Source organism: Rhineura floridana, chromosome 7, assembly GCF_030035675.1.
Source record: "Rhineura floridana isolate rRhiFlo1 chromosome 7, rRhiFlo1.hap2, whole genome shotgun sequence".
Classification (NCBI taxonomy): domain Eukaryota; kingdom Metazoa; phylum Chordata; class Lepidosauria; order Squamata; family Rhineuridae; genus Rhineura; species Rhineura floridana.
In genome coordinates, this window is record NC_084486.1 from 52,395,289 (window position 1) to 52,420,181 (window position 24,893).

General features: G+C 47.8%; 2 protein-coding genes across 7 annotated transcripts in view; one reads left to right on the forward strand and one right to left on the reverse strand.

Moving 5' to 3' along the window:
* Positions 1–736: 736 nt before the first annotated feature.
* Positions 737–9,146, forward strand: NKX6-2 (NK6 homeobox 2). 2 transcript variants are annotated; one of them, XM_061635623.1, is made up of 3 exons: positions 737–1,833; positions 2,787–2,959; positions 7,312–9,146. In XM_061635623.1, exons 1-3 carry the CDS (start codon positions 1,395–1,397, stop codon positions 7,567–7,569), a joined length of 870 nt encoding a protein of 289 aa, XP_061491607.1. In that variant the 5' UTR covers positions 737–1,394; the 3' UTR covers positions 7,570–9,146. The 2 variants fall into 2 exon arrangements, 1 of the variants encoding a protein (XP_061491607.1); XR_009763987.1 differs by lacking the exons at positions 737–1,833; positions 2,787–2,959 and adding an exon at positions 6,620–7,192 and having other exon boundaries at positions 7,312–7,400.
* An 11,193-nt stretch (positions 9,147–20,339) lies between these two features.
* INPP5A (inositol polyphosphate-5-phosphatase A) overlaps positions 20,340–24,893 on the reverse strand; it is a 390,659-nt gene continuing 386,105 nt past the window's right edge. For all 5 annotated transcript variants that reach the window (XM_061635624.1, XM_061635629.1, XM_061635628.1 and 2 more), the window contains 3 exons: positions 24,372–24,440; positions 22,472–22,562; positions 20,340–22,291 (listed from right to left, as the gene is read on the reverse strand). In XM_061635624.1, the coding sequence (XP_061491608.1) occupies positions 22,482–22,562; positions 24,372–24,440 (150 nt within the window). In that variant the 3' untranslated portion in view covers positions 20,340–22,291; positions 22,472–22,481. The remainder of the gene's footprint in view (positions 22,292–22,471; positions 22,563–24,371; positions 24,441–24,893) is intronic.

Genomic DNA, 24,893 nt, shown 5'->3' on the forward strand with positions numbered 1-24,893 from the left:
TAAGACGGACGCAGATCAGAAGTGAGCTCGGGCCATAAAGAGACGCGGCAGTCACACCGAGATAAGCATCTCCGCCGGAGGCCTTAAGAGAGCTGAAAGACGACCCCCCAGCCGCGCCTCAATGGCCCTCCTGGCGTGCTCCACGCGCTTGGGTGAGGAAACCGAGAGGGCGGACAATTCTTGGGAGACGAAAAGGTCTGTTCTCCGCGCCTTTCCTCATTCCTCTCAGTCACTTACTGTAAAGCCCAATTGTCATTATAGCGCAACGTTAGAAAATAAGAAACGGAGGGGAGTGATTTCTTGCTGATCGGCAGGAATAGGATACAGTAATATAAAATATGTACTCATATCTTTTCGCCAATTCCTTAAAAAAGAAAAGGGGGGGGACAAAATCCTTATGCCTAACTAAACTCCCATTCAGCGGGATTTATTTAGTCGTTTGAAAGATAAATCAGCGGGTGAATTTACAGCCATTTAAAGTCTCTCGACTTTATAATAGAACCTTCATTGAATGTTGCTCTTTCCCTCCCCCCTCCCAATTTTCTGATCTCCCCCCCCTTCCCAACACACGCTTCCATGACGTGGATGCAAAGCGGGACACCGGGATGCCAATCCATTGGCCAATAGCAGCGACTTCGGAAGAAAACTCGGCCAATCAGTGAGTGCCGGTGGCAGGTGGCTGCGGGGTTATCAGTGCATCTTGTCCGACGCCGGGACTTCAGCGCCGAGTCAATTTCACAGGGAGGGAAACTCTGCTTAGAAAGAACCACAAAAATACATGGGGGGGGGGATAAAACGGGGAAAAAAATATAGTCCAACCTCATTCTCCACCCTTCCGATTTGCAAGAGGACTTCCATTCCAGAGCAAAACCGAAAAAGAAAATGATTTCATAAAATCCAAGCGATTGTCAGGTGACGTTCCAAGGAGACGCCGGAGCCGACCAAGCTTGGCTTTATCGCCTTTTTTCCTCCGCAGCCTTTTTTGCCGGTCGCCACGCCTTTTTCTTCCTCCACCTCTGGCCGGAAAACTTCCCGCCCTGAGTTGTTGCGGCTGTTGTGGGCCCTGGGCGAGCCAGCCAGCACCCGCAGCCGTCACCCCAGCTTCAATCCGCGTTAGCAGCAGCGCCGCGGGACGAGGCGGAGGAGAGCAAAACTTTGCCACGGCTTGTTGCGGCTCTCTCGGAGTTTGGCAGAAGGCGAGAGCGAGGAAGGGGGAGCCGCGGGCTTTTCTGGACTTCTTCTCCCTCCGGCCCCCTGCGGCCCTTGCTGCGTGTCGCTGCCTCCCCGCAGCCATCCAGCCCGCGGACCACCCTCGCACTTACCCGCCCCGGCTCCTCTTCTCGCTCCGCCTGGATCGATCCCCGTCGCCGCCGCCCGCTCTTTGATGCTCCCCAATGTTAGCCGTGGGGCAGATGGAGGCTAACCGCCCGGGCGCCTTCGTGCTGAGCAGTACGCCGCTGGCCGCGCTGCACAACATGGCCGAGATGAAGACGTCGCTCTTCCCTTACGCCTTGCAGAACCCGACCGGTTTCAAGGCGCCCGCCCTGGGCGGCCTCAACGCGCAGATCCCGCTGGGCACGCCGCACGGCATCAGCGACATCCTCGGCAGGCCCGTGGCCGCCGCCGCCGCTGCCGCCGCCGCCGGCAACCTCCTCACCGGCCTGCCCCGGCTGAACGGACTGGCCACCGCCGCCGCCGCGGGGATGTATTTCAACCCGGCGGCCGTTTCCAGGTACCCCAAACCCCTGGCCGAGCTGCCAGGCCGACCTCCCATTTTCTGGCCCGGAGTAATGCAGGGATCGCCCTGGAGGGACCCCCGGCTCGCCTGTCCCGGTAAGGTTTGATTGCGGGTTAAGGGGGGAGGGGAGAGCGAACAGGTGAATCCCAGAAAAACAGCAGGAAAGGGGGTTAGATATCGGAGGAGAGGACACGGGGGGGGCAATTGATTTTAACTAACTCTCTATTCCTGGTCATTTCCAAGAGAGAGAGAGGTGCCAAGGGTTGACGTCGGCAGGGAAGCCAGCCGCTTAAAACCCTGATCTCTACGACTCATCAGGGTGAACCGCGCTCTGCACATGCTTGAGCAATCTCTCTCCTTTATTACTTCGCAAGTTGCACGGCTGGGCTCCGGCGCTGTCAACAGGTTCTAGGACTCATTCCCCCTGAAATACGGAACAAAGCCAGCCAAAGTTCATCACGTCGGATTGGATTTATTCGGGGTTTTGTGAGCCTTGGGGTGGTCTTTCTGTTCTGTAGCAGAGACCCGAAGGCTCGCGTCCCAGATCAAGACGCGGAGCGTTCCGCTTAGGGAAAGGGACTGCTCTTTTGGTTTGGCTTTTTAGTAACTCAAAAAGAGCCCTTCCGGGTGGGCGGTGTATTAATGCTGCACAAAGAGGCAACTACGTCTGGAAAGGAAAACAAGGAGCGGTTTTCTGAAGGCCAACTGAAATTGGCCGGTTTGCCCTCAGGAAACGGACGGGCCGGCCAGATTGAGGAGGAAGAGGTTCGCGCCTCAACGCCCTGCTTCTTTAAAAGGCCCCTCCGGCCTCTCTTTGACATTTGATCCGTCGCAGGGCTACATGCCCGGTCAGGCCAGGCCTCTGTCGAGAAGGGGGTGGGGAGGCTTGGCGATCTGTATGGCGGCATTTCATGCTGGTAGACCCGATGAAATCTGTTGAGGAGAGTCTGGCGGAGAGATGGTGGCCGCTTAGACTGTGCATCCAGGCGCTTTTCCAGGGGCTTGATGGGGCTCTTTCTCTCTCCCTTCCCCTCATCCCTCTTTGCAGCCCAGGCTGGGATGGTTTTGGACAAAGACGGCAAGAAAAAACACTCCCGGCCAACTTTCTCAGGGCAGCAAATCTTTGCTTTGGAGAAAACCTTCGAGCAAACCAAGTACTTGGCCGGACCCGAGAGAGCCCGCCTGGCTTACTCGCTGGGAATGACAGAGAGCCAAGTCAAGGTAAGGCAACCTTTGAAGGACACTTTCGCGACGTGGGCGAGGCACCGAGGCGGACACCGACCGAGCCGCGACGAGCGAGGGTGTGCGCGGCCGAGGCCCCGCCCGTGAAAGACGAGTACGGTGCAATCCTATACAGGTCTACTCAGAAGTAAGCCCCGCTGGGTTCGCAGGCAAATAGGGACAGGGCTGTAGCCTTCGGGCTGCGGTCCCATCCACGCTCCCCTCGGACTACGGCTCACTGAACTCTGTGGGGCTTACTCCTGAGTAAGACTGCACTGTTCAGAATGTCGACGCCGAAGCTGGGCTGATTTCAGTGGCTCGATCCCCGGCATGTTTACTTAGAAGTAAGTTCCGCTGCGTACCGTGAGGCTTTACAGTAAAGTGGATATATGGGCGTGCGCCTTGGCTTGGAAATAAATCGGCGAGGCTTCCAAATATGTGTACCTAGGACCGGAGTGTTAAGAAACATCCCGTGGCTATTTGTCTTGACAATCCATAGTCAAGCTACATTTCATTTTCCAGCCCTAAGACCTCGCGCAGCTTTACGTCTGTTTCTTTTAAACTGAGTGTCTTTCCTAGACCAAAATAGAACACTTAATAATTATAATTTATTTTTCAAACGTTCGAAACAAGTTAAGACGAAGGTCACTGGATTTAAACCTCCTTTGCTCCTCAGCCCTAAACTGGCTTGCTTACAAATAAATTACATTGGAATCAGTGCATTTGCGCCCTACTGGATCTATTTAAGGGTTCTGTCGGAGTTATTCTCAGGAAGGTCAGAGAGATGAGCAACCTGATCCCAAATAGGATGGCCCGGAACCTCTATTCGGTAGGTAAGGTTGCACCCCAGATCAATTCAGCAGAGTTGCGGAATGGATTTTAAGAATTTGCATTTACAAGGGGTTTGTGGGGGCTGCCTTTTTTTCTTTTTGTCTCCTAGGTGTTTTTCCCATTTCCTAAAAAAAAGCGAGGCAGAACATTTTAACATGAAAACATTTTAAAATAAAATCTATAGAGTTGTTAATGGAACAATATTTGTGTGTAGTTAAGGCATTTGTTGCGTTTTAAATCCCTTGTCGGCTTTCTTCAACATTAAGTCAAAATTTGATTCTATCACAAGGAAGTCTGACTTTGGCGTGAGGGGGATTGAACTCAGAGTGGCTCATTTCTGAGTAGACATGTATAGGACTGCATCACAATTGTTTAATTTTGGCTGGATCGTTCCTTGATCAGTGGAGCTTGGGGGTTACAGACCCATGATCTTCTTAGTTTATGTACAATATTGGATTTTAAAAACAAACAAAAAGTGTCAGCAGATTGAGTTTTCTGATTTTATCAAAAGGAATTCTGAATTTGGAATTAGGGTCACTTTTGGGTTTTGCTTTATTAATTTTTTTTTTAAAAAAAGAGTTCAACAGATCTTACTCTAGGATAAATGTGCATAGCATTGCAATCTTGCTTCCTTTTGATTTCAGCAGGGTTTCCCAAGGGCTGGATTTTAGCAGGATCTTGTCCCACTGCCCTATATGAGGGGTTGATTTGTGAGCACTCGGTGGCCTAGGGTAATTGTGAAGACTGGAGAAACAACATCCTCAGATGCTAGTTTTCCTCAATTGTTGAAGAAGAGCAATAATAAAATCTTAACGCAAACAGACAGATGTCTCCTGTCAAGACTTCCCCCGCTTTTGTGCGGCCTAGCCATTTGCTTTCTATACCGTACGTCTGTACAACTGAAGCTGCAACCCGATGCACGTTTACTCTGGAGTGGGCTTCACGGAACTCAGAAGGCTTATTCCATCCTCCCCGCAACTAATAATTTCTCTTTTTTTCATGCAAAAACGGCTAGATTTGAATGAAGCTAAAACTGGTCATCAGAATATTCCTGGATTCTGACAGGGCAATTCACAAGTCCCTTGTTAAACTAAGTGATTTCCGTGAAATGCCCACATAAACATACCAGAATCAAGATGCTAGAAATGAAATGAAATAAAGTTTAGTTTTTACATCAAAAGGTTGTTCCGGGGAGCCTGGCCACTGGGGCTGAGACTGAGATTTTGGCAGATGGTTCTGACACGGGTTTACTTGGAAGTAAGCCCTCTGGAGTTCAACAGCCTTTACGTTCCAATAAGTATGGAGAGAATGAAACATGCATGGGCCTAACTGCACAATCCTCTGTAGGTTTATTCAGAAGTAAGTCTCACTGAGTTCAGTGGGGTTTGCTTGTAGGTAAGTGGGGAGTGGGCGGCAGCCTAAGGTGATCTAGTGGAAAGTGCTACGGAAAACAAGGGCGCTGCCTTTGTTACTTGAAAGTGGTCGCGTATGCCAGCCGCTTGCCCCTCTCGCTGAGTTTAGGGCTGGGGTGTGAACGGGTGTGGGAGATGGTGTTAGGCTGTGCGTGGGACGAGAGCTGGGCGATCCAGGGGAGTGCCTTGGGGATGGCGTTGGGATAGAGCCCGGCTGGAGTTGCTGGTGGGGCAGGTATCCGGCAGGACTAGGTGCGAAGTGATGGAATAGCATAAGATGTGCTTGAAGATAGGATGCCGGAGATGTGCACCCACGGGGATGCGAAGGTTTCGTTGGGGGTGTCCTTGAGGGCAGACGTGGGCTATAAGTGGGACGGCTGGACCCCCAGATGTTGGATATTTGATGGGTCGGTGCCTGTGTGAATGTGCCTTTTAAACTAAATTACTTGCATCTAGCCAATATTTATTTAAAGCATTTTATAGCCCTCTTTTCAGCCAAAAAACAAAAACCCAATCAGTAATAATGGGATCCTCGCCAATCGGCTTACAACTAAATGACCATGATGGAAAGGAAAAGGGGATTGGGAGGGAAGAAGAAAAACCAAGCTCCAGCACTAGTTCTTCCAAAGGTTTGTCCTTTCTGGCAGTGAGAAGGGACGCAAGTTCCCTGCAGCTGCTCCTTTTCTGGCCGATGGGGGGGGGCAGGTTGGTCTCCCCTTTGCCCGATGCTCTTTCTGGGAGGAGGGGACCTTGATCTGTGGGTTTGCAGCCCCAGCGAAACTGGCTGGGAATTAAGGTTAGGATTCCCCATTTTAGGAACAAAATGTAGCACAAAGGCTGCAGTCCATCAGGGAAGACAACGTGATGCCCTCCACATGTTGCTGGACTACAACTCCCATCAGCCCCAGCCAAGATGGCCAGTGGTCAGGGCTGGTGGGAGATGGCATCCGGCGACATCTGGAGTGTCGGGTTGCCTACCCTTGCCTTCCACACGTACCAGGGAGTAAGGGCCATTAACACTGTGCTGTTCAAGGCAGAAGCTGAAGCACGCTTTCTTGGGAGCAAGCACCACTGACCTCGGAACGATCTGCACAGGGGCAGACTGCAGAGTACAAGTAAGCCCCATTGACAGTAATGGGACTTACTTCTGAGTAAAAACAGATGGGTTGGCCATTGGGCAGCAACCCTGGGGGGAAAAAGTCATTTGGGAGCCGGGGAGGGGGCTTACCTCTAACTAGGCACACCTATGGTTTCTTGACAAGTACTGCAAAGTAACTCCTCCTGATTCTAATGTGCTTACTCCCACAACGTCTTTAGGATCGGTGTTGGTCTCACCGAAGCTTAGGAACCCGGATATCATCCTAAAAGGGCGTCTTCCAAATAATACTGATACTAACAATGAAAAATGTGGGCTTGGTGGAGTCCCATTCCAAAGAAGTGAAGGTGGGAAGAAGTTCCGCCGGCTTCAGTGAAACGTTAGCGTTCCCTCTGTGCCGAGTCTTGCTGATGGGCAACCGATTCATAGCCAAGGAGTGACTCCCCGCTACGCGTCCTCTCTCTCTATTACACACCCTCTTTTACTAAAGGTCAACGCAAACCTGGGCGCAATTACTTCTTAGAAGGAAATCTCCCTGACTCCAAAAGGGCTTAGGCTACATAGGATCCTATGTGGCCTTAATTATGTTTTCTGAAATCGCAGTTCTCTTCAGCCACCGTATTTACTCACAGTTCAGGGTGAAAGTGGAATTTCTAATCCGTGGTAGTGCCTATAAATACAAAACCTTCCCTGCTGGGTTTATCCTGTTCTGTGTAGTCCAAAGAACTATTGGGCCCAGAAGTGAAATGAGGATCTGGCCTCCTGCATACTATGAATAGGAACTAATGGGTGGTAGTTACCCGGATTGCTTCCCTTGCGCAGTCCCAAGGGTTGGTTGTGTGCCTCGCGCGACGGCCTGTTCTGAAGCCGGTATTCGAGCCCGAGTTGACAGCCGTGAGTGGCGAAGAAGTGTTGGTGGGGTATTTACCCCGGGTTAATTCTGCCCTACAGACTGCAAAGATGCCTGACCAAAGATATATATGTGTATTTCTCTCTCTCGCTCTGCGTCCCAGGTGTGGTTCCAGAACCGGAGGACGAAGTGGCGGAAACGGCACGCCGCCGAGATGGCCTCGGCCAAGAAGAAGCACGACTCGGAGACGGAGAAGCTGAAGGAGAGCTCGGAGAACGAGGACGACGACGAGTACAACAAGCCCTTGGACCCCAATTCTGACGACGAGAAGATCACGCGGCTCCTCAAGAAGCACAAAGCCGCCGCCGCGGCGCCGCTGGCCCTGCTCAGCCCCTGCAGCAACGCCTCGGAGCCGTCGTGACTGCGGCCCCGCCTTGCCTCGCCCGCGCCCGCCCGATCGCCCCTCGCCTGCCCTCCCTTTCCGTCCTCTCCGGCCAAGCAGGGTAGCTGACGACGCCAGCCAGCCTCGGGGACTGGCCGCAGTGCCGTCTTGTACAGCCCGCCACGTAGGGAAAATGATGTGTGTATATATATTTTTACAAAATAAGTTATGGAAAGGCAGGCTCGCCCCTTTCGCTCCACGAGTGTCTATGAAACACGTACACTCGCGTCGCTGACTCGCGCAGGCGCGCGCACACAGGAAGAACGAAAGAAAGCTTTCCAACTTTTATGGTGTAATTTTCTCTGGTTTATTTTCCACTCTGCACCTCTCTCTCCCCCTCCCCCCTCCTTTCACCCCATTCTGAATTTGGAAATAAAAGCCGCCATCTACAACCCATATCCCGATTAAAGTAAAAGAAATTGCTGGTAGCAAATGGACTTGGGGTTGCAGCCAAACCACCTGACCTGGGAAATGTAGTTCCGTTCAAACGTGAAGTGCTTTGCTGCTCAGTTCAGCGGCGACCCTCAGGCTACTTAGGTGGAGGTAAGTCCCATTGACCTCAGCAGGACATACTTTTGAGTAAACATGTCTAAGAACACACTCTCTTCTGCTGCAATACTAATCCTAAAGAGCAAACCCCATTGAATTTAAGAGGACTTGCTTCTAAGTAGATATGACTCGGATTGCCTTGTAAGACTGCTGAGGTGTTTAGGATTGGGCTACAGTTCATAATAGATGCTCTTGGAGGTCCCTGATTGATAGGGTCGCCATAAGTCATGGTCGACTTGGAGGCACATAACAACAACAAACAGTCTGATGCAGCACACTTACTTGAGAATCATCCCAATCAGCCTTACCTCTGAGTAAGCCTGGATAAGACTAGGCTGCATCTCTGCAGGAAAAGCCTAGCCATATTTCCTTAGAAGTAAATTCCACTGAATTCAGTGGGATTTACTTTGGAGTAACTATGCTTTGAGTAACCAGCCTTGTTTTTCAGTGGAACTTACTTCCCAGAAAATATGTTCTATTTAAATAAATGGAAATGACTGGGAAGTAAATGAGCTTCTGACCGATGGGGTGGATTATTTTTGTACTCAGGACGGCTACCTTTTTTAGTTGTTATTAATATTTGCACCCACTGCACCTCACCGTTCCTCTTCTGGTAGCTGTCCTGCTCCTAACAATCAAAATTTTGTTACCATTTTGTATATTCCACAGATTCCAGCTAAGCCACTTTGTATATAGGAAATTACAGATTTTTGTGATGTATATTTCTAGTGTAAAAAAAGGCATTTTTCTTTCCTCTTTTATTTTGGCTTCGGATGTTTTCACTTATCTTCCCCGTCTTTGAATTTCTTTCTTTTCTTTTTCTGAAGAGAGAATAAGGGAGAGAGAACTGCATCACTTGATTTTCAGTTGGCTCCAAACTCTTACAGTTGGAAAGACTTTGTATGAATCAATAAATTATTTAACAAGCTTCTCCTCTGGACAATTTCAGCATTTGGATTTGGTGGGATAACAACTTCCTTGAACTTCCCTACTTTGGAGTTTTGTCTGTCTGCTCTTCCTTGATTTTAAATGATTTTCAACATTCTCATTTTCTATTCTAAGCAAGTAGAACCATACTTGACTTGATAAAGGGCACTGCAGATAACAGAGGTCTGTTGCAGAAACTGGAATACTGTTTCTGCTCCCAGACTGGTTTGAATAGGCAACGGGGCCCAGTCATATAGATCTCCAGCCATCAGTTCAGAAGCAGGTCCCACTGATTTCAGTCGCATACATTTCCAAGTCAAGCTGCGACCTTGATTTATGTATCATTCATGGTAGTTTCACTATTAACTTCAATGGAAACTGGATTGCATCCAAGGTGCATTTGTGATCTGCATGTTAAGCGGGGTTTTGTACGTCTATAAAATGCATAACTGAGAACAAGATCATAAGGGCATTGCTTTGCTATGGAAGGAAACATTGCCAGGCCAGGAGATAAGTCATAGTTTCACTTCTGACAGGTCTTCTATGTCTTTCACAGCTGTGGTAATAAGCAGAGAGCAGATGCTGGAAGAAACGTCACCTTTGGAGATCAGGTTCAGTCACTTGAAAACCCTCAGTACATTTGTGTCCCTGTGACAGAAGCCATGCGAAGGAAGTAATGTCTGAAATGGTGCAACAGGTGCAAAAATAGCTACTATGGTTGTGCTATTTGTTATTAGGAAGTATTGCCTGTCAATGTACTACAGAAGTCAGAAGTTGGTTCCTGCATGTGGCTGAGATCACAGGAACAGGTGTCTGCATTGAGGGTTTTTAGAAGTGGACCTCAGTAGATGCTATTCCCATTAATGTATCCACCTGCTAGGGAAAAAGCTTCACCTGTTGAATATCTCTGTGTCTCACAACTGTTAAAGACACAGGAATCATAGAACAAAAAGATAGGTAATCTCTTTGGTTCTTTAGGTAAAGGTGAAGGTGTCCCCGCACTTATAGTGCGAGTCGTTTCCAACTCTTAGGGTGATGTCTTGCAACGTTTACTAGGCAGACTGTATATATGGGGTGGGATTGCCAGTTCCTTCCCTGGCCTTTCTTTACCCTCAGCATATGCCAGGTACTCATTTTACCAACCACGGATGGATGGAAGGCTGAGTGGACCTTGACCTCTTTTACCGGAGATTCAAACTTTGGCTGTGAGCAGAGCTTCGGCTGCGTTACCGCCACTTACCACTCTAACTAAATATGGTTTAAGGTGCTCACCGTCCCACTTTTGGCTGGGGATGCACTAGAAATTGGAAACAACTGAAATTGCATGGATCTGCAGATAGCCGCTGGACAAAAGGGCATTTTTAGCAGTGACTTGAAAATTGCAATGCCTGTCCATTCATCTTTGATGGCATCGTTGCTTTAGCTGCTTTGCACAACTGCAGTTCACAAGTGAAATGCATCATGCTGTAAAGGTGGCATCCACTTGCTTCTTCAGTTAGTGTGGAAGGCCACGTGTACAGAAAGTGTACAGCTCTGTGGTAATAACAGTGAACCAATACGGCTCTTCCAGTTGAAAGGAAAACATCCTATACAAAGGGTTTGAAATGTTGATGTAAATCAATCCTCATGCAGGGCTATCAGCCAGTTTCAAGGTGGATGCCTGTAAATTTAAAAGGGCTTGACAGTATTGTGGTCTGGGCACCCAAACAGCATGGGAAAAGCTAAACTAAAAAGCAGTTTTAGTCTGCATTACTTGGGGGTAAGTTCAATTAAACTCAGTGGGGCTTGCTTCTGAGTAGACATGTATTGGAGTGCACTGCTGATCTCACTTTATGGGGGGAAAAAACCAAGGCCTCAGCTTGTTTAGAAAGGCCAGAAAGCTGCTGTGTTGTTCTACAGGGCAGGAAGAAATTCCTGCTTTGCAAATCAGCAGTGAAGGAAGGCCTTTCAGTGTGAGCATCTTAAAAATTGGCGTGGGAGGGTGGCAGGGTTGCCCTTTCAGATTTTGAGGGGGAACAGAGATGGGCCAGAACTTCTTTGTGCCTGAGGCAGACAATCCTGGTGATGCTGCCCAAGGTGGTGAAAAACAGATGGTAAACTAAAGAATTAACAGTCTGCTGCCCTTTCTCCAAATCTGTTGTCTGAGCAGGCTGTCTCACCCATCTTAAAGGAAGAAGGTGCTGAACAAGACATTTTAGCAAAGTTCCAGTCCCATTCTTCAATATGTTCAAAATTCAAATGCAAAAAGGTTGCCTATTTTAAGGGAATCAATTGTAGTTACATACTTAGACCTCATGATTATCTCTAGTAATGTTATCAACAAAAGTTGCTCACCCCCTTTTTTTAAAGCAAGGAACTTTGTTCCTTTGGCTTGTTCATCTAATATATAGCACTAGTTAATTATGTTTACCGATAGGCATTCAGTATGTAAACCCAGGGAGTTTGACAGACACGTAGGTACCTCTGAGAACAATTGCATTTTGCTTGTTTTAGGAATTATCATACTGCCAGTCAATCATCTTATGGTGGCTTACAAGAAATAATAAAACAATATAAAATATAAATGCAAGTAAAACATAAACTAAAGAACACCAAAGCAACATAAAACAGTCTGCAAGCTTATGGAAATGAAAAGCTCTCTGCCTGGCCTCAAAAAGCCTACCAAGTATACCAGACAAATGTCTCTGGGGAGAGCATTCCACAACTGGGGAGCCACCACTGGGAAGGCCTTCTCTCTGGTCACCACTCACCTCTGATGGTGGGGGCATCTGCAGGAGACCCACCACTGAAGACCCTAATATATAGGTTGGTACATATAGAGATAGGTTGTCCTTCAAGTAGCTTGATGCTAAGACATGAAAGTCTTTAAAGATCTAAAAAAGCAGCACTTTGAGTTGCATGTGGTTTGAAATACACGGATATGTCTATATGTGAGAGAGACTCTTCCTTCCACAATGGCACCCCTATTAGTTAGTTGGGTTCCATCCACCACAATTCCATTACTAAGACTAGGCCAAGTCTTGAATGCAGCATCAGGTCCCAGAGAACTCTCCCCCACCCAGTCTCTTTGAGGTGTCTATAACAGGGAAAGGTTGGCTAGAAGTCACACTTAAGTTTTCATTTAAAAGGTGGCAGATTACCGGAAACTCCTAGCTAAAAGATGCTGCTAAATTCTTAAGATATGCTAAAGAATCCCACTGCCCCTTTGCCCATAAGAAGTTGGCTGGGAACCTTTTGAAAATGGAGCCTCCAAATCTATCAATGTTTTCTATAGCTGAACTGCAAACAGCTTCAGGATTACAGGCACATGAATCAACATCACTAAACCCCAATGAGACTCCCCTCAAGACCCTGTAACCAATCTGTGATATATAAGAAGGGAGATGTTAAATAATGGATTCCCACTCACCCCTCTGCCATTGCCCATGTCTCTGTGCATGTTTATGGGTGAGGTGTTGGTTTCATCTGTGTTAGTGAATATAACTATGGACTCCGCAAGTGGCAATTATCCACTGTGTGATCCTGTCTCTGTCAAGCAGACTCTCAGACAAAATGACCAGCCTTTAGTTAATGTTGTCCCCTTCCAGATCTTGTAAACAAAACTGCAGCCCCAAAAATATGTATTTGATAAGTCATTGAACTAGAAATCCTTTGCAGCTCCAGAGGACTCTTCTAGAATAAGAAAACTGAGGAAGTCTACTGAAGAAATGAACCCCATACCGGCTAGAATGTACATTTTGATTTAAAATGTATTTCCTTCCACTCCCTATCCCACTTTCACAATACTCACAAGCGATGCATTCCAGACTTAACGTTGCAATTCTATGCATGTTTGAAAATGGAAATGGACTGCCTTCAAGTCGATTCCGAATTATGGCGACCCTGGTAAGTGGTATTCAGAGGGGGTTTACCATTGCCTCCATCTGAGGCTGAGAGGCAGTGACTGGCCCAAGGTCACCCAGTGTGGGGATTCGAACCCTGGTCTCCTAGGTCGTAGTCCAACACCTTAACCATTACACCACACTGGTTTACCTAGGAGTAAATCCTCCTCAGCTGAACTGGAAGGGCCATCACTCAGTGGTACTGCCCCATCCTCTGCATGCAAAAGAGCCCAGAGCTTAATCTGTGGCATCTCTAGGTAGAGCTGGAAAAAGACACTGGAGAGCTGCTAGTGTAGAAGTACCAAGCTAGATGGATCAATGGTATGATTCGCTGTGAAGCAGCTTCTTCTGTGCCTATGCATAGGATGGGATGTAAGTTGTTTTTCATGTACCCTGCAGAAATAGATCATATTTAATTTTTTTTAAACACCCAGCCATAGAACTATGTCGCAGGATCTAATTGCAGGGATGTGGAGCCCTGGGGAATCAATCCTACAGAGAAATTGTGCCCCTTTCCTTCCAAATGTCTATAAAGTGTTATTGCTTAGTATTGGTGGAAGCTATTCTACTCTTACCGATTAGCTTCGACATAAGGACAAGGGAAAGGCACTCTGCACATGACAAGAAACACTTTGTAATATTTTCTTATATACAGTACTGAAACCTGGCATTAACAATATATATTCAGGCCAGTGCCCCTGAGCTCTGATGAAATGCTGGGTGACCTACAACATGATGGAGCCACTCCCATCCTAGAGTTGGGAATAATCCAGTGTTAGGAGCAAGTCCCCAAACCACTTACACTGAAGTAATCCTGCTGACTTAAGCAAGAATGCAATAAAAAGTCTTGTTGAATCAAGCTGCACAATGCAGCTGTATACAAAATAAATCTATATACAAGCACTGACTTGTATAAATGTGCTTAGAGTGGGAAACTTTCTCCTGAGCCCTTTTAATTTAAATGGAACTTTCACTGACATTTGCAAGCACGTCTTAAAATCAGCTGGTTCCTCTTCCCATCCAAGTTGATAAGGTCTAATCCAGCCCAAAGGAATATTTCAGGCTTGGCAGTAGTATGTGTGTGTCCACACTGGAAATAAGACAAGTGGACAAAACAGAAAAACTTAACATGTAAGAATCGAACGACATCCTGTACTTCATATTCCATAAGGGGATTTTAGTAAACACGGTTCTAAGTGTTGGAAGTGGGGGCAAGAGCAACTCCTGTTTTGTTCTTTTCTTTGTGCTCCAGAAGGAAGATAGAGCTAGGGTCCTCCAGATGGACAGGCTTGTTTACCTTTTACCTGTGATGCTCTGACTGACTTCCTTCTGTCGCTAGACTATGACGCCTTTAGGGAAGCTTACCTGCCCCTCCTCCTTCTGCCCTTTCCACTCCTTTGTCCTCTGACTGTCCGGGAGAGAGGTGACATCCCTTTGTCTCTGCTCTCTCCAAGCATGGGGCTAACTCCCACACCTGGGCATTATGCTAGTTAGCTAGTTAGTAAAATAAGAAAAGTTACTTTATTTATAGAAATACATAGTAGACAGAAAAGGCATACCTAGTTATAACTAAGTCTCAGTGATGCTGATGCAGGGTAAAAGCCTGCTTTCTTAGGCAAACGCACGCACACGCTGGCACACTCGCATTTCGACATCTGCTGTTACTCTCTGCTGCCGTGGTGCTGCTTTTAAATGAAATTAAGCAACACAACTACACACAGAGCAACACCAAGGATTTCCTGCCTCTCTTCCCCTACCACGCTTTCATCGTTAACTATCAACTGTTGGGAGCCGCCCCTTCCGCAAAGCTAAAGTATTGGCTCTGTAGCCCTTCTGGGCGAGCGAAAGGATTTCCCCAATTCAAGCTCGGAGCTTCTCCCCCGCCCCCTCCCGAGGCACCTCCGGAACAGGCCAATCGAGGCACGCTGCTCAGATGGATTGGTCCAGTTGGGGGGTGGACGAGAGAAAGGAGCGAGGGAATGGAATGCTCAGCTGCGAAAAAAATTCCCCCAGACGCCTGTGGATTCCCCGCGCTTGCCTAGCTAAAGCCGCACAAGGCTGACCGAAGGCGATCGATCGACCTCTGCTGTGCCGCTGGCCTGGTGAAAAATCGAAAAAGGAAGAGGGCGGGCCCTTTTCCTGCGATGGCGTCTGCCTCTGCGCAGCGAGGGGCGTGTTCGCCAGCTGCCCAAGCGAACGATGCTTCCCGCGGCGAAACAGGGTTGTCGCCTGTTTTACGTTTCTGCCTTTAACAGAAGGGAGGAACTCTAAGCGAGTAACAGAGAGCCCACGCTTTGCACGTGGAAGATCCCAGGTGCAGTGTTTGACACATCCAGTTCAAAAAGGACCAGGTAACGGGAAATACCTCTTCTAGAGATCCTGCCAAAGTAGATAATCCTAATCCTGGGTTTGAGGGACGAAAATAATCTGATCTGGCATGAGGCACGTCAGAATTTCCTGGCATGGAAATGCAGTGATGGAGAAGCTGCCCATGTTGAACTGCTGTTATTCAGCTGCCTTAGCCTTCTGCCAGTCAACCTTATGCGAACTCTCGCAGTCGACAGCAGCCTCCCTTTCTGACAGAAGCCGAGGAAAGGCGCGCTTAAGAACCGTTTCCCCTTACCCTTCCAGCCAACTCCTTTTATCTTCCAGGGAAAGGCGACCTCCTCCTTGGATTGCTGGACAAAGGGTTCAGCTCTGAGCGACCTCCGGCGGAGGGGAGCTTAAGCCTCCGGGAGTTGGGATGTATAGTTAAAGGGACACAAAGTGTGCTTAGGCGCTCTACCTTCGAAGGAAACCTTTCAAACCGAAGTTGCAGGGCTAAGGGGGTGGCTGTGATTTGACTGTTATCTGGACGCTTCCGAATTGTACAGAACCTTTAGGCATTCTCTTCAATCCGACCCAATCCTAAATTATCGATCAGATTCAAAATGGTCGCTTCTCCGGCAACCCAAAACGCAATGGGCCCCTTGTCCACTTATCGAGGCTGGTTTGAAGGAAACGAATTCACCAGTTTGGAACGTCTTGGGACTTGGAAAGAAGACACCCCCCCACCTCACCTCCTCCAAAGTACAATGGCCTGAACCCAGGCCTTGGCCTGAGCAGCAGGGCAATCAAAGCAGGAAAGATGAGACTTCCATAAACCGCTACGACTGTAGGTGGACAGCGACTATCTTCCTAAACGTTTTTGGACTACAATCCTAAACCTGGGAGTAAGCTGCATTGAGTTCAATAGGACTTACTTCTGAGTAGACATGCATTGTTACTTTATGAAGTTTGGAAGGACAGTGGGAATTAATGCCAATACTGCAGTGTTGCAGTGCAGTACTCTCTGTGTCTACTCAGAAGTAAGCCCTATTGAGATTGTTGGGACTTACCCCCAGGTAAGTGAGTAGGTTAGCAGTCACTTGCTCAATAATTTGCTTTAATAATGTTATTTGTTATCTAATTTTGAGAATTGTTATTTAATTTTGAGAATTGTATTTTATTGAGGTATTATGTTCTATTGATGTATTATTATGTTCATTTTCTTTTGTAAGCTGCCTTGAGGGCCTTTTGGGCAGAAGGCGGGGTATAAATTTAATAAATAAATAAATAATTCCAAAGAGTTGGAAAGTTGTCATTTCCAGCTTTCGAATCTATTGGGATCTTGTGACTTTTGAATATCTATCTGGTTAAATCCCTGGTAAATCCCGGTGGCCACTGAGAATCCTGTTTTCACACTTCACTGCACACATGCTAGAAGGGTGCAGGTCTCATTCAACTGAGTGGGGCTTACTTCTGAGTAACTATTATAGCCTCCACCTATTAGGCTGTTCAACTGCAACTTGAAATACACTTATTCATGAGCCGGGGTGTAGTAGTCCCAGGACCTAGACCTCTTAATTTTTATTTTTTGCAGCGGGGTCCCTGTGTAGGAGCAAATTGTGTTAGCCACTGAGAAGAATCATCTCACTTGGCTAACAGCATGGTTCCTTGTGCTTTTGTGCTGACTGGAACCAATCAGAGTGAAAGGAGATGAATCAGTCACTGAGAAGATTCTTCTCAGTAGCTAACACACTCCTTCCCTTTCATTATTATTGGCACCTAGGGTAAGTGAGAAGTGAGCTTCATGGCAAAGTACCTTGGTCTCCCAAATCCTAGTCCCACACTTGGCTTCATTTCAGACTTCTTAAAAGCAAAAGGCTTCAGGCAAAGCTTTGACCCCAGAGGGAGAGAGGGAGGGAGGGGAGAGAGAGGGGGCCCCCCTATGCACACAGCAGTTTTATTCTGGTTTTATAATTCTGTAATTGGAGAAGAGACAGTGAAACCCGGGGGCGTGGTGTGACTGTCATGAAGTGACCCTGCACTTCTGAATTTGTCATGACGCTACTGCTCATGCCTAAGCCTCATGAAACTTCTTATTAACGGGGACCCGCAGTCCGAACCCATCCATGCCTTATGTAGAAGTAGGTTCCACTAAACTGATGGAACCTTCTCCCAAATAAGTGTGTATAGGATCGCAGCCTTTTTGTTTCACTGCACGTGGAAGAGAAACAGTTTTAACAGTTTCATGTTCACACGTGCATTATTTAATTGCTCGGTATGTTCTCCCAAAAGGCCAGCCATCTTTTATACACAACTGCTTGCGTCTTGCAGGGAGCGGCCCAGATTGAACAGTCCTCCCGACCAACCTCAGGAGATGGCTGCTTATATTTCACCGGCTCCTACCGCTGGCAAGTTCGCAGGAGAATTTAAATGTTTGTGCCTAGCCAGAATGGCCTAAGCTGAAGTTTTTAAGAAAGATGCATAGAAAGAAAACTGTACAGGAGGTTGTGATTGATAGTAACTCCCCCTTTGGAAAGGAGTCCTGTCTCTCCAACACCCGAAAACAACTGACGTGGAAATCGAAGGTGACAGGTTTTAATGGGGTTTATTCCATTTAACAGGGGGTTTACACGTACACATCCCCTCTTTGATTCCGCGGCATGTGAACTGAGTTGGACTGCAGTATGAGTTGGATTCAGAGTCAGTCAGTTTGAACTTCGCTTCTGTTGAAATCAGTGGAAGTCCAATCATGACTAATTTCTCCAACCTACTAAAGCGTCAATCCTACCCCCAATTACCTGTAAGCCCCACTGAATTCAGTAGGACTTACTTCTGAGTAGATGTGGTTAGAATTGCAACCTAAGTAGGTCGAATTTAGGTCCCATTGAAATGAAAGGTACGCGTCAGTCATGGCTGGACTTCCACTGATGTCAATGGGACCCAAGTTCGACTGAGTTACCCCTCTGGGTCGAACCCAATGTGTGAGAGTTCTAGTTAGGGTACCATGTTTTCAGTGGTCCTTTCACACCAGCGAATCAAGGATTTTCTGCTTTCCTTTTCTTGGCTGAAAGGAGGATTGGGCGATCTGGGACATGGGAGGGGGCTGATTTAGCCCGAGCTCTTATAAAGGGATGAAATCGCAACTGTTTCAGTCAGGCAAAATCCCACTTGAAAAGCAAATGAAATGAGAGGACAATGGGTTTATGACTATGACGTTCCCCAAACGAAGAGATCATGTTAAAAAAAGTATGAGTGACACGTTGACCTTGAATATGCTCCATTGTTGAAACAAGCGTTATTTTTAAAACCCGTGCCTCTTGTCTGATCGCGTGCAGACAATTTCTAGACTCCGGAGCAGAGTGACATTCATTTTGGAGGAGGGGTGAGCTCGGGATGGCGTTCATGGTAGCCACAATTCCACGTGGTCGTGTGTGTATGGTGACCCGAATGGTGCGATCTGTACACTGGGGCAGGATGGGGGCGAGAGACTCAATGGAGTTAGGGGGTAGTAGCTTCTAATTAATCTCTTTAAAAAAGGGGGGTCCCAACGAAGATCAGGGCAACTTTCCCGTTGACTTCCAATTACTAAACCGGCTGTTTGTTGATATGTGATTCTGCAAGAAAAGAAAACGAAAGCAACAACAAAACACTCTCTTGACCCTAACAGAAGTGGGAGCCATCTGGGAGAACCTTTGCTTCCTTTGGGAAATGTGACGGAGGAAGGATTTTCTCCTAAGCAACAGGATTCTTCGACCGCGACACTGCAGGTGCCCCGGAATCCCACAGGCGCGTTGTTCCTTTTATTTAGCGCGGCTCCACCATAGAACGACGCTCTGAACTGACGGTCCCAGCTGAGCCCACCCCGGGTTCGAAACAGGGGAGAAGGAAGTGCGAGTCAGCCCGAGTCTTTCTGCAACCGCTTAAGGATTTCCAGCTCCAAACCACATTTTACAGCCCGTTGCTACCGATGTATGCTCAAAAGTAAGGACGGGGGCTAACTCCCACATAAGGACTGCAGCCTTAAAAAACATCCCCCCCCCCAAAGCAAAGTGACTTCCATGGCCCAGTAACAGCCCAGTTAAGGCAGGGTAGAAAACAATGTCTACTTTAGTCAGCAAGGCATGTCTTTTAATGGGATGTCCCGCGTCCCTTCATTAAGTGCTTAAGGTCGCAGTTTGGCTCTTCTCCTTGCGAAGGACCTTGGGCTGCAATGTTATGCGCACCGACTTCAACCCATTGAAAGGGGAAAAATCACTTCCGCCGCGCCATCCAGTAGCTGGGTTGAAAGGTGAAACCTAATGCACACCCTCTTCTAAGCTGGCAAATGCATTTTCCGTTGATGGAGAGCAATGTGGTAGGCAGCCCGACATGAGACCGGTTTCCTCGGAAGTATGCGTCAGAGTTCAACGGAGCTTGCGCCTAGGTAAGTTTGCACAGGATAAAGCAGGTGCGGCCATTGATAATGCTTGCTGGGGCTGATGGGTGTTGTAGTTCGGCAACCCATCTGGAGGGCCAAAGGACACTCCCTCCGAATATAGCCTTATTCCCCAATTTGGGAGAGAGAACTGTCCAAGAGCTAAGGCGAAAACTTCCCCCAAACAGGTGCCCTCCAGATGTTTGGAGAACTCCCATCATCCTTGACCAATGGCCATGTTGGCTGGGGCTGATCGGCGTTGTAGCCGAAAACATCTGAATACCTGTTCAGAAGTTTACCCCAACTACCAACAGATCGATCCAGACTGAACGCGAGGCAATCGCTTTTCGGAAGTCACAAAAGGTGCTCCCGCATACTTCGTTTGAGCCAAAGCTCTCTATCGCGTTCGAGTTTTAGCCCGATAATCTGCTTGGCTTTGGGACGATGGATCACGGTGACACCGTGTCTGAGCAGATGCAGAATCCGTCTCCCCCTCTCCCCCGTGATACACTCCCACTCATTTATAGACGAGCACTGAAACCCATATGCTGTGCCTTTCGAGATCCAGCCTCACGCTTCTCCCCTTGCTAACCATTTCTCTTGCAGCCCCCCCCCCGAAGCATAAGAGGGAAAAGAAATCCTCCAAAAAAACCACACACACAGAGGGACCGTCGTTTTCACCATGATCAGTTTTATTGCTTGAGAACCTGAATGCTCATTTCAAAGTGAGCACGCAAAAATGACAAACTTTCTCCCACTCCGCGCGTAGTTTCCCCGCCATCCTTCCTGGTGTCTGTGCATCCCGCCAGAGGCCTCAGCCGCAGCGGCGGGAGGAGCAGGGGGGTGTTGATCAGTGGCATACGCCCAGCGACCGGGGTTCCTCTGAGCTTTCTGACTCTCACTCCTCTTTCCCCGCCACGCGTGGGATTGATTTATATCCACCAACGCAGGCTCCAGCTCCCGCCATTGCCCGGTCCCTGAACTCGGTAGTGTTCTAAATTAAATCAATAAAGCCCCTCCGTTTGTGTTTCAGCAACAGACTCGCTAATCACCTTTTAATGCTTTATGGGGAGGGCGGGGGAGAGACATAAGAGCTGTGGGGTATTGGGGGGACGCAGAAGGTCGGGAGGGAGAGCTGCCAAACAGTTTTAAGATTTACCCCCCCCTTTTCCCCCTTAGTTACAGTAAAAAAACTGCTACCTGACGGGGGCTGTCTGCCTTTTCCCGTCTTCTTCCTGTTAGAATACTTGGCACCAGAATTTGCTGCTGAAAGAGGTGAATACAGGTGGCTGGTGAAGGAGAAGGGTCCTGGCGCTCTCTCTCTCTCGACACACACACCAGGCAAAGAAGCATTTGGGACAGCTTGGAAGGAAGCCTCCCACTTGGCAACTGGCCCACCCGGACAGGTGGGTGCCCCTGCCGCATCCTGGCAGGCTCTACTCTCAAGCCCCATCGTATAAGAGGCAGGCCCCAGAGGGCCAGGGCGGCGGCGGGGGAAGTTAGGGCTGCAGCAGGCCCTACTCATCCTTACTTCGGAGTAAACGTGCACCGATGGTCCCAGTTGGTGTTACTTCAGCGTAAATGTGCTTATGATGTGGGGACAGGGGCAGGGAGTCTCACCGATCGCACTGGCTTTCAGTTCAAAGTCGAGGTGCTTCACCTATTAGGGTTTTCTTTTTCTCTCCATCTCGGTCTTAACTCAATCATTTAGAAAATTTAATCTGGAGTGGGCCAGATGGAAACCCAGTGAAATTGACTGCCACTTTAACGGTTGGGCAGACTATGCTAGTTTGGGGGCGGGTGGGGGATGGCTATTTTGTAGCAGGAAAGACAAACGGTTTATAATTATAAATTATTTCTATATCTGTGTATATATATATCTCTATACACACTCACATACAAATATATAAATATATACACGTATAGAAAGCAGCTGCTGTTTTGTGATTCAAAAAACATGGGACATGGCAGTATAGTAAATAACATGGGAAAACAAAAAGTTATAAAAATGACAACCCCCCTTCAACCCTCTCTCTCCCCCCCCCCAATCACAGGAACCATAAACCTTGGTCAACATATAGCAATAACACACAAGGACTTCTATACAAGGCAATGTACAAAATCCCAACTTGGCTTGAAGCTACAGAAGAATGATGCAAATTGTTTTAAAATGTTGAATATTATATATATTATATATAATTTCACATTGACAGACTTAAAAGAACAAAGCAGAGTGAAGTCCTAAAACAGAACATCGTGGCAAACCAGAGGTTTCAGCTTTTGTTTTTGGCAACCAGATTGTGGCATAAGATAAGCATTTCCATATAAAAATAAAAAAATCCACGTGTGATGTCACAGGATATATACGAGAGGGTGAGGTATGAGAAGTTTCTCTATTTCTCTTGTTTTCGGGGCTAAAGCCCAGACGCCGAAGAAAATAGTGTATGATCAACAGCCTAAAATAATAATTAATAATAATAAAAACAATAACGTAGCACGCCTGACTCGGGAGGATGAATAGAGTTGTCACGGTATAAGCGATGGGATGGATCTCGAGGCCTTCCTCCTCCTCGCTATAAGGAGCTTTCCCGAAAGATCTTCTCGTTCCGGAGACATCTTTTCCCTGTTTGCAGAATTGATTGGCAGCTGTTTTGTTTGTTTTATTTTAAAAAGAGCTAAAAATTAATCAATGAAAAAAGGCCCAGCAAAAGTAGGGGGCCGGGAGGGATGAGGAATTGAGAAAAAAATACCGCGAAAGCAAAAGGGGAAGGGAGATAAGAAATAAATCTAATGTGATATTTACCACCATTACATCACTGCACGACACAACACTTGTGCACATTGGCAATAGGTTTACCTGCCCCCGCGGCTATTCGAAAGGACAGGAACACGGGCTGTAAGGAAGAGAGGTTTTTTTGGGAGGAGGGGAGAGAGACAGAAGGAGGAGAGGAAAGAAAGTCAGAAGGTGGAGCCGCTCCCAGGCATCATCATCACCACCGCCACCAGCCCCCACCTCAATTGGGCACAACCCAGCAACAGGGCCTCCGCCAGGGAACCCAGCCTAATCCATCCTCCCTCACGGAAGAAGTTGTTGAGTTCTCTCCGGAGGAGCACCACCGCTTCCTCCTCGAGCCACGCGCTTCTGCCTTGGACCCGCCCCAAGTTTTGCGTGTTTCCCCTGTAATCAATATTCCCTGGGCCTGACGAGCAAATTAAGAGGCACCGGCTGCGCCCCTCGGCAATCAAATCTAGGGGATTTAACCTGCAGTCTAAGCAGACATACCTGGGAGTTAAATCCCATTGAATATTAGGCTTACTTTTCAGTAGACGTGTATAGGATCGAGCTGTTATTTCGAGGCCTTACCCAGGTGACTAGTAGCCCTACTTTTAACCAGGTTTATTCACAGGAGAATTTACTTCCAATTTATGTTTAGCAGTGTAAAAGTGGGGACGGAGGAGGGGGGACGGAGGAGGGGGGACGGAAGCAACTCCAAGTTTACAACTGATGATGACGCCCTAAATAAACACTTCCTGGTTAGTGTTTTTTTTAAAGTAGAGAAGATCATTCTATACAATTCAATTATCGGGTCAAACACCGGGGCGCCTTCCATCCTCAATGTTGCTTGCACAACCATGGGACAGGGGAGAGAATGCATACGCCCTGGGATACGGAGGCTGCAATCCTAACACACTTGTCTCGGAGTAAGTCCCACTGAACTCAATGGAACTGACTTCTGAGTCCACACATATGGATTGCACTGGTACAGATCTCGCTGGCTGCTTTCAAGGAAACGCCACTAGGACCGCAGGCTGAAGTAACTATCGTTTACATGTGTATACGAGGCAGAAGCGTGAACACCCCTCCCCAAAGAAAACCTGGCCTGGGCCTCCGCTCCTCCCGATTTCTTGAACGCACAGCCCCATCCAATGAAACTGAAGTGTCTTGGCTGTCGGACGATTTCTAGACTAGCATCCCTGACAAAGGTAGCTGGAAGTAAAGCCCCATCACTTGCTCGGAACGCACTTCTGAGAGATCATGGGGCTCCTTTTACTCTCCCCTTGATTCTACCAGCTTCACTGCAAGCAACCGAGCTCCTGCCGGTGAGTACCGTGTTAAGGGCTCGGGGTGTTACCTGCTGGTAAGTCCTCATTTTCTGTTCTTAAAAGCGGGTGCGGGGAATTTGCACAGGCAGCAAGATTTCAATAGTTTTCATGCCCGGTTCAGAACAAGCACGGGTCTTTCAGTTCCGGGATGCCCCCAGTTCCAGTGTACTGAACTTCCCACTCTTTTCACACGGCGATCTCCGTCCCCTCTCCTGCTATTCACATCTGAACCCGCTCGCAATGCGCTTGAACTCCATAAAAAAATAGAAAAACTGACGCTTTCTACGTCGTTCTACTTCCTACACGTGGATTTCCGCTTCGTTCCAATCATTCCTCATTTGGGAGTCCCGACTTCCTGTTTTCCAGCTCGATCCTATCTACGTTTACTTGAAAACCAGCCCTATTCTGTTCCATGGAACTTACTCCACGTAAGAGCGCACCGATCGCCTACAAAGAGCCTCAGCCTTCCCCCGCTCCAGATCAGACCCGACAGGAGCTAAGCGTGCCGTGCTCCCAGATCCCACGGAAAGACCCTCCCACAGTCCCTTGGCCCGTCGCAGACGCGCGTTCATGCCGCTATCAGAATCGAACCAGCTTACCTTGTGGTCCCCCATGCAGACATTTGATCCAATATGGTCGTAAACCACTAGCTTCTCGTCGTTTTCTGACTAGGTAAAAACATAAGAATAAACCTTTAGTCAGTTTGGATAGTCTTTGCACCAAGAAAACAAAAATCGCAGGTATGTAAACACACACCCAGCAGAGGGAGGGTAGCAGCAATGTATTTACATCCGGGCATAAGGGCTGTTAAAATCAATAGATCTCAGGGACAAAGGAATGTGTTCAGAGTCGGGATACCATGCATAGATGGTGAAAGCCTGCTGGGTGAGTGCCAACTTCACATATATGTAGGGGTTTGCAAGATTTACCAGTATGCGGTAACAAATAGCGCATGTCCATCTGGGAACATAAAAACTCTTGCCATACTTAGGCTACAGGCCTAGACCTGCTTATCCAAGAATAAACCCACTTAATTCAATCTGACTTAATTCTGAGCAGATATGTATAGGACTGCACTGTTAATCTTTAAAAAATAAAAATGGGGAAACTGCATTTGGAAA

What these genes read in the sequence shown, in the direction of transcription:
- NKX6-2 (XM_061635623.1), top strand. Translation starts at nt 1,395, where the DNA reads ATGTTAGCCGTGGGGCAGATGGAGGCTAACCGCCCGGGCGCCTTCGTG. An exon ending in CCCCCGGCTCGCCTGTCCCG is followed by an intron (nt 1,834 to 2,786) that starts GTAAGGTTTGAT and finishes CCCTCTTTGCAG; the next exon opens with CCCAGGCTGGGATGGTTTTG. An exon ending in TGACAGAGAGCCAAGTCAAG is followed by an intron (nt 2,960 to 7,311) that starts GTAAGGCAACCT and finishes TCTGCGTCCCAG; the next exon opens with GTGTGGTTCCAGAACCGGAG.